Source organism: Egretta garzetta, unplaced genomic scaffold (genome assembly GCF_000687185.1).
Source record: "Egretta garzetta isolate BGI_Z169 unplaced genomic scaffold, ASM68718v1 scaffold532, whole genome shotgun sequence".
Lineage (NCBI taxonomy): Eukaryota > Metazoa > Chordata > Aves > Pelecaniformes > Ardeidae > Egretta > Egretta garzetta.
Genome location: NW_009258799.1, coordinates 437,767 through 447,276, shown reverse-complemented (window position 1 = coordinate 447,276; position 9,510 = coordinate 437,767). Strand labels below are relative to the sequence as shown.

The window sequence follows — 9,510 nt, the reverse complement described above, 5'->3', positions numbered from 1 at the left end:
GGCTGGTATGGTTATTTGACTGCCTCCATTTATTACTCAGTATTTCTGTCTTGGTTGCAAAATCTAAAACGAGAAAAGACCTCCAGGAGAGGGAACCTGATCTGGGCTGTGGATGGGTGAGGAGAAATGCTCCTCCCAAGGTGCAGAAGACTGATGAAAGGCAAAGAATTGATCCTTCATAAGAAGGTGTTGCGGGGGCACAAAGCAGGTAATTCTCCTCTCAAAACACCTGAGAGAGTCTGCTGCCTGCTGAAGGGAGCAGCCTGGGCACGGATGAGTGGCCACGTGCATGAACATGACCATGCAAACCCTCAGCTGTGGAAATGACCGTGCTGTCCTCGGCGCCACTCGGTCAGCCCAGCTTCTGGGAGCCAGTAAGGGCTAGCGTGTGCTGGTGGCTTGAATTTTAAACAAAGCCAGCTGGGGGGTTATCCCTCCCATTTGCTTTTGCAGGTAAACCCTGTGCAATCTGGCTGAAACACCCTCTCCCCACTGAGCCCCAGGGAAGCCTTACCACCAGCTTCACCAGGATAAAATGTGGTCCGCAACCCGGCTTCCTTCCTCCGTGATGCCACCCACCTGCTTTCATGTCGCCTTACTGTCACACAATTGCACCATGCAATCTGTGGTTTTGGCCCGGCATCTCAAATGCAAAAGCACATCTTTGTCCCTTTAACTTCTCTCTCAGCTGTTATGCCTGTTTTCTCCCCTCCTCTGGGACTGTGCACTCTGTTGCTGCTCCAGCTGCCGGGAGCGGGCGAGGAGAATTTCTCCTGCTGACGAGCAACCGGCTAGTCTGGGGCTGGCGTCTTCCCAGGACGCTGCTGTTTGCATACCAGAAGGCAGAGGAGCAGGTGAAATGGGACTGGTGACATCTGTACAGATGCGTTTGACTGCTTACATGCTCTTACGAATCTGCTATCCTTAAAGCCTCCATTTCTCTGACGAGATCTCTCTCTCTCTCTCTCAAATTATTTTTCCAAGGAGAAGAGGAAAAGGCAGACAGAAATAGAAGGCAAGAGACAACAGCTTGAGGACCAGATACTTCAGCTGCAGCATTTCAAGGTAAGGGACTGATGCCAGAAACGATGGATTGCCTAAATATGTTTATTATTAGACATGCAGATCACACGTCTGAAAGCTGGGAAGAGCCCACTCCGACATGAGGCAGCTTTCACTGCCGGAGCCTATCTCTTGCAGTGATCATGTCCTGCCTGCTTTTCATTCTGTGTGTTTCATGCACAGGACTGTGTTGCAGAAATGGCTTAGGAGTATGGAGTCGGGAGGGTGTGAGCCCAGGCAGCGCGGCGGTGCCGTTATTATTACACACTGTTATTTATTATACATAATGATAAGACACCAATCGCTGTGGATTGGGTGTGCACTGCATGGTTTCAGTGAGCACTTTCTGCCTGCAGAGCTGCATTGGATTTTTCTGGTGCCTGTCATTAGGTTTCAGGTGTGTGTTGCAGAGGGGGTGTTCATTAACATGCATGCATGTGTGTGTGTGTAAAGCTTTAACTGTAGGATGAAGTTATTAGGCGTACATGGCATAACAGAATTGGCATGTATGGACATGCAGGGAGGGTGTTGATGCATACATGTGCATCTACATGAAGAGAGCCTTGATATTTAACAGGGTGCCGAGCAGCCCCTGTCCCTGTTGGACTCCATGACAGCTGCAGATAGCATCGTTTGAAAGCCATCCTGGTTATTTCTATCATTTATTCTTCCTGTCAGTAGCAGAGTTTGTCTTTACATTTGTGGATAGCAAAGAGAAATACAAAAAAGTACGTGTGATCTTTTTGTAGCCAGTGCACATTTATAGGTCAAACCTTACGAGATTAGTTCAGGGCCTGAGGAATTTCAGTGATTAAAATATCAGAGAAAGGCAATCAGGACTAGTCAGTTTGTCCTTGCAGAAAGTGAGCTGGGCTGTGTTTTAAAAAATAAGCTATGTAGGTTGCTTGTGCAATAGTATGTGTGTCTGTGTGAACAGTGCACCTGCGTGGGGGGATGGTGCTCAGAATATCTTCTCTGCCCACGCATGCACTCAAAGACCAGACTTGAAGTTATGCTGTAGACAGGATCCTTCTCCTGCCTCTCCAAGTCCCTGCAATCATGTTCTGTAAACTATTCCTCATTTTCTGGTAAACTTGATGCAGTTAGGCTCAAGTAATTGATTGCCACCTACACAAATGCTCCATCAGGTTCACCATAATTCTGTGGATGTCACACATTGACTTTGGTGTTATCAATCAATGATGTGACTGCATTTCTGTGGGGCAGCAGGAGTTGCCATTTCGATCAGGCTGCCATTGACTACAGGCAAGGGAGGATTCCTTCTGACGGCTGTAGGTTGATGCAGCAGGGCAGTAAGATGCCTTTCTAGTGCCTTCGTGATGCTTGCTTTTTTCCCTTTTTGCTGCAAAGCTGAGGACTTCCTTTATCATGTTAACTGTTTCTAAGCTAACCGAATTATGCTTTTTCATTAAATTCTTTAAGCAGAGCCTTTTGGAAAGCCAGTTCTAGCAATTCTCTACTTCATCTGATTTATTTTGATCTGGCTGCTGCTAGACTGAATTTTGTCATCATCCATAGGGAAAAGTAGAACCCCCCAAGGTGGTGCAGTGGGGTCAGCCCCTTGGCTGGTGTAAACTGGCACTGACTTCAGCCCTGCTGTGCTGATTGCCACTAGTGGAGGCTCAGTCTTGCTGTGCAGATTTCTTGAGTGACACACATGAAAATTAACTATTTTCCTTTATTATTTAGCTCACAGCCTGGAGCAAGAGCAGTAATCATACAAAAAGGTAAGGGGAGATCAGAGCACAGAAATTTAAAATGGCAGCTTCCTCAGCCAAAAGCACAGCCAGACTTAAGGTCTGTAGCGCTGGGTGAGAGGATGAGCATCAAGATATGACAGGAGCTTCTACCACTCTATTCAGTGGCATCTATTGCCATCATAGGAGTGTGTTGCTTTTACTGGAGTGGTCACAGTGTTCTGGTTCCTTAGTGGGGTGCTGACCAAAATGGTATTTGGCCTGCCAGACTGCTTCGTTCATTTGAAAAGCTGTGTATCCTCCCCCATGTCCCCAAGGCTCTCCCTCACCTCAGCCCAGTTGCTCTGAGCCTCTGCAGCCAGGGGCTCCCAGTCTGCTATGCATATAGTCACCCCGTCTGATATGTTCACCCAACCTGGCTCACAAAGCCCAAAATCAGTGCATCCATTTTCCTAGGTAGAACATGGTTCATTCCCTGAATTCTGTGCAAGATACAACTCCAGGTCAAAAACACCAGGCTTGCCTAGGAAGCCCGTGTATTTACTCAAAATGTTGTGAGGTTGTTGATGTCAGTGTAGCGTGTAAGGACTTTGTATCAGTATTCAGTAAAATCAGTTGAAAATAATATCTGGGTTAATCCTGTGTCTGCAGTATCTGGGTTGATCCCACAGGCAAAACAGCTTGAGTTCACCCAAAGACTTTCAGGCCAGAATTCACCGGGTTTGGTTCATTTATGTTTGTTGCCAGGGTAATTTTCTTTTAAGAATACACTGTGCAAAATAGCTTGTTTGCTTACCTAATAAAGGTTCTGGAAGCTACAGGGGTTGTGTTAATTTCAGACCATTTTGTTGATGTAAGAAAAATATCTAATAGAAATACTTTATTGCAAATGTTTATGCTGGACTACCTACAGTTTTCAAGTTGTTGATGCCAATTAGACCCCTGGCAAAATGGCTTAACTCTACTACCTATTCATTCATTTTTCCCTTGTTACATACCTGGCTGAAAATAAGGGAACGGTGGCTGCTGCCCCATCATTTTAGGTGGAACAGCCCAGCAGACACTAGAGTTAGTAAATGTCAGCACCAAACACAGCAAGGCTTTGGCAATACATTTTGCAAAGGCTCCTAAGAATGAGGCCAATGGTTTTATGGCTGAGGACACCAGGACAAAAACGTGGCTCAGCTATTAATGGTATGTGTGAGTTTCTGAGTTAATCAAGTGAAACCCTCCAAGTGTGAAAGTCTGGAGTAGGAGAGAGTCTGGAGTAGTGTAGGCTCTAAAAACTGAATTCCCTCATTGCTGACAGTGAAGGCCATATCACCTCTTCTACAAATCACTGGAACATAGGGACGTTGATGGACACAGGGCATCCACGTGGCACTTCAGGGCCATCAGGGCACTCCGTTGAAGGCAGGAGATGTATTTGTCTATGTTACAATTGGATGCTTCATCGGAAAAGCCCTTGGTGTTGGAAAATATATGAAGGTGCTTTGAAGCCCCATTTTTTGAGACTGAACATGCTGTTTTGCTCTGTGGCAATTTACAACAGCTCTCCTTACCTGCCACCTACTTTCATATCTTCTTTCACATAATACAAGATGTGTTTTGTTTTGTTTTTTAACAGTAGATAGAGTTTAAACTTCATGCATCAGCAGTTTATTGGCCATACTCTTACATACGGGGCTTGTCATGTCCATGGGAACTGGAGGTGTTACTGGCTTCTATAGTTTGAAATAGGAAAAGTGGGCAAAATTCACCTTACGCAAATACACTGTCTACAAACACCACCAACCTTATGTGGTTTCTTGTGGAAGACAATAATTGATTTTGGTTGATTAGTTCCACTGCAGACATAACCTACAAGCAACAGCTGCTTTAAAGAACTTGTTCGGCTAGGTAAATGTTGGGCAGGCCTGTTTTAGTGGAGATGTTTACTATTTCAATTAAACTCTAGGGTAGAAGTGTTTCTTCCAAGATCTGGCTGCCTCTGTAGTTAGTTGAACAGAATTTCTATAATTGTTTACTGTAGCTCTGTTAGGTGGTAGCTGGTAATAAACTAAATAGCACAAAACCTCCTAATTGAATGAAAAATGACTTCTCTGCTGTTCCTTTAACTATTACAATAAATCTATTTAGCACAGTTATTTTATTTCTGGAGTGGTATAAGTATTAGGGATCTATTTCTGTTAACATCTGATTCTTGAAGACTGCAGTTCATTACCACTTAATCTATAACATAATTACATCTTTACAGGGAAAGGAAGGGAAGGGAAGGGAAGGGAAGGGAAGGGAAGGGAAGGGAAGGGAAGGGAAGGGAAGGGAAGGGAAGGGAAGGGAAGGCTTTTCATATTACAGAGATTTTGTTAGGGTATGGTTTTATCTGAAGATATCATATCTATAAATACATTTTATTATTCCACAGTTATATCGCTGTCCTCAATTTATTCTAGTCTTAAAATAACTGCTGTCAGAGAACATAAATGGATATATCTATGCATATATATATATATCTCCATATATATATGCAACAGTGTGGAAAAACAGAGATAATTTTGTGAATGAAAAAATCTTGTTATTCCTTAAGTTGAATCGTTTCATGATTTTTGAGTAAATTAACCCTTAAACTGAATGGCAGCTCAAGCAAGCACACAAAAAATGTTTAGTAATGTCATGGATAGTCTCCATTCTCTACAAGTTCACTGCAATAGCCCCCGAAACCTATTCTTATAGTAGTCAAGCACTCTTTCTGGTATGTGATGTTTGCTATGATAGTCCCAGGCTGACCCCCTGTTTTTAATGTACTGGACCACACCACACTTGCGCAAGACTGGAAGGTCCTGCCATCTCCATTTCCCAATGGCAGTTCTGGGACATGGAGAGGTTAAGAGCTAATTTGGAGAGAACTTTCCATTTCCAGAGCATAGGGGACCCCTGTTCATCTCTTTGTGTGCATTTGCATCCTTGGGCTGACACCCACCAGGATTTAAGGTGAGAAGTGAGAGGCTCTCTGCTAACCTCTTTCACAGTCCAGAAATGAAATCCAGGTTTGTTAGGCCAGAAAGCGAGTGGGAGAGGGAATAGGACTGCACAGCTTAAGGATTTAGGGCACTTGCTCTTTCTGAGTTGCTTACAGATAGGCTTAGAGTACCGTTGCCAGGCAGTAGAGTTTGGAAAGGAGGGATTTCAAAAATCCTTATATGTTTTCTTTTCAAGTAACCAGAAAACAAAATATCTATCTGCAGATAAAATCTTTTAGCCATAATAGAATAGTTTCTCCAGGCCAGATACACCAGTTGACTACCCCAAAGAGATGAAAGCTTTAGTCCTTTAACTCGTGTTTCTTATCTGCTTGCATGTCATTGCCATACAGCTGAATACACTGTAATTATTCTGGTATAATCCCTCTGTGAGAATGCTTTTATTGAGGAAAAAGGTATTGTTGCGTGAGTTGTATTTCGAACTGGGGCAGAGTTATCCTGGGATGACCATGTAAGTAAGCATCCCCACCAGGAAGGGCTTCCTTGAAACGTATCAAAATTGGCACTTGTGTTTCCACCTGTAACAAGGTCCTTTGAGCAGGTCACTGCCACTCCAGCAGTTTCCATTTTACCCAGACTGTGTCAAAGTAGCTCAAAGGTGTTTACAGCTCACTTCGACCCCAGCCCCTTCTAATGGCCTGGCTCAAAAATTAATTCACATGACCTGAATCCAGCTTTTTAAAACAATGTGTATAAGACATTTTAAGTGTGTATGTGGGAAGGAGGGACAAAGTGAAGCCAATGACAGACCAAATGTCAAAGAGGAAATTACTCTTTCAGAAAACCATAGTAAAAGCAACTGAGGCTGTGCAGTAATGATGACAATTTGAAAAGCCCATTTGTTTGGAGGGGAGAGGGTTGCCACTTTTCAGAATGTCAGACTGTTAACAATTCCAAAAAGAGTTAATTATTTTTTTCTCTCTGTCAAAATCATGCTTTACATCCTTTGAAAACATGGAGCAAGTACTCATAGGGAAAACCAAAGCATAACTAAATTTCTGGCTCCAGGAGGTAAAAGTGTGATCAAACTCTTTACATGTATGTATCTGTAAAAGAAGATCTTACTGAATTTTTCAGTACAACCACATGAAATCTAGAAACTTCAGCTAGCTTGAAGCTACTTCTTACTCTAGCTCCAAAATTCCCTGGGAAACAGAGACATTTTCACAGAGTCATAAAGTAATTTATGTGTGAGGAGACCCTGGAGGTCTCCTCTTGCCCGCACCAACAGGAGCAGGTTGCTCCCGTGCCCATCCTCATCCCATTAAATTTAGACTCTTGCCCAGGGTGGAGGTCCCACTGACCCCCTGGGAAGCCTGCTCCCAGGTCAGACCACCGTCCTGAGGACCACATGTGCCTTCATTGCAGCATCCTCTTTTGCAAGCTGTGTCCCTGCACTGCTGGTGTCTGCCTGCTGGGACAGCCCTGTCCTCTCATCCTTCCCCTTGCCCCTGCAGCAGCTGCTAGCAGTTGTTTATTGTTTGTTCTCATTATGGTGCTTAATCTTGCCACAAGCTAAATGCCAAATAATTGGACACAGACAGCATTATCATCCTGCCACAAAACCTTAAATAGACTGCCTAAAGAGACATACTGAAAAATAAACCCCAACTCTCCAGCATAGGTATCAGCATGATTGTTTTCACCCATTACTTCAAGCAGAACTTTCTGGTAGCCTAGATGTATAGAAAATACATGTAGAAAAGAGCCTATGTTTGAGTTACCTTTCATTTTATCATTGTTTTTTGTCTCAATATCATCTCAAGTACTTAATGAATATTAGAAACTCTTACCTTGTATCAGGCCATACCTATGATCCCCTTCAGTGAAACTAGTCTGTACAGATGAGGGCTCTGTGGCTGATGAATGATCTGAGCAAGAGAGACACAAACTGTGTGTCTTCTCTCTCGGAGTCTTGACAATGTCTCTTGCTGTGGTGGGTTCCCTTGCAGCTGAAAGATCTCGTGTTTTATTTCTTCTTCTTCATCTTTGTATGGAAACAACTGTCTGCTTGGTTTACAAAGTTAAATGAAATATGGGACCTGAACAATTTAAAAGCAATGTATGCAAAATATTTACACTGGTGATCTTGCTAATGGATGGGAAGCTTACTCTAAGAATGTAAAACAATTGGTGTTTTTTTTCCCCCAAAGCTTTCCTAATTGGACCTCTAGCTGTACAGCTGCAATTTCTGTTCCTGAGAGTTTTTAAACAGGCAAAGCCTGAGACCTTCATGAAGGAGCTATAGCTATCACCATACCCAACCCTCAGGTAGCTTGCCACGGACATGCCTTCCCTGTGCATCCGCAGCTCTGGTTGCATGCGACTTACGCTGCAGCTGTGCTCCCACACCCCTTTGCCTTACCACAGGGGCACCCAGCTGAGATCTAGCCCTTCCCAGGTGAACACAAATCATTTCAGCTATCTCAGTCTTCCTTCACCTGTTTCTGCAGTCACATTGCACTGTTTAACGTGTTCCTGTCTGCTCTGTTGCTGTGCCGAACACGTGCTCTAAGAAAGAGCAGTGACTGAGCACATACTCAGGGGAGCTGAAGGACTGTCAAATGTACCAGCTACAGCAAACAAACAAAGGGGAGAGATTACCTCTGCAAAGTCTTCTGGCTGCCATGGTTCCAGGTGGTGCTTATCATAATAGCGGACATCTTTTTTTTTTTTATAAATTTACTTATTTACTTACCTTATTTACTCTTTATTTACTCATCTCCCCACTTGCAGCCCCAGCCCAAAGGCTCACTGGTGCTGTAGCAAACCTTTGTCACCCCAGAAGCTACAGGGAAAGATTTTTTAGGCTCCCTGGGGACAGGCAGGACACTAGTCCCCTGGAGGAGCAGAAACTCCCTTGGAGGCACCAGGAGACTTTTGAACAGCTCTGAAACAAGTCCTGAGGACCAGTGATCCTGAGCTCAGGAGTCCACTGCAGTAAGGGTTTTATGCAAAGGGAAAACTCAGGCAAATGATCCGGTGGCCTGTACCTGTGTGGCAGAGAAGAAACTGGAAAAGGTTAAGTCATCAGACTCGGCTGCCTGGTGACAAAAGGTTATCAATTACAGTGGGCAGGTCTTAACATGCTTGAAAAAAGTCAGTTAATGTGTTTTTATGTTCTGTGTGATGAATACACATTAACTGATTGCCAGAAAGTGTTTACAACTCTTAGTCTAAATGTACACTTCTTAAAAAAAATTTAAGACATCACTTCCTTAAGACATTTCTAAGAAATATTTTGTTCACTTCTTGAACAATGAATAATAACAAATTTGCAACTCTACAGATTAATATTTAATCTGCTTTAGAATCATTTAGGCTGGAAAAAGACCTTTAAGGGCATAGAGTCCAAATATTAATCTAATACTGCCAAGTCCACCACTAAACCATGTCCCTAAGTGCCACATCTACACATCTCATAAATACCCCAAGGGATGGGGACTCAACCACTTCACTGGGCAGCCTCGTCCAATGCTTGACAACCCTTTCAGTGAAAAAATTTTTGCTCATATCCGATCTAAGCTCCCCTGGCACAACTTGAGGTCATTCCCCTCGTCCTATCACTTGTTGCCTGGGAGAAGAGAACAACACCCATCTGGCTACAGCCTCCTGTCAGGCAGTTGTAGAGGGCAATAAGGTCTCCCCTCAGACTCCTCTTCTCCAGGCTGAACAACCCCAGTTCCATC

At 43.7% G+C, this 9,510-nt stretch overlaps 1 protein-coding gene across 1 annotated transcript in view; it reads left to right on the top strand.

The window, feature by feature from the left end:
* The first annotated feature begins 295 nt into the window (after nucleotides 1-295).
* LOC104135943 (paralemmin-2) overlaps nucleotides 296-9,510 on the top strand; it is a 79,600-nt gene continuing 70,385 nt past the window's right edge. The window contains exons 1-5 of the mRNA XM_009649642.1: nucleotides 296-374; nucleotides 745-854; nucleotides 985-1,065; nucleotides 1,528-1,568; nucleotides 3,312-3,314. Coding sequence (XP_009647937.1) covers nucleotides 296-374; nucleotides 745-854; nucleotides 985-1,065; nucleotides 1,528-1,568; nucleotides 3,312-3,314 — 314 coding nt within the window. The remainder of the gene's footprint in view (nucleotides 375-744; nucleotides 855-984; nucleotides 1,066-1,527; nucleotides 1,569-3,311; nucleotides 3,315-9,510) is intronic.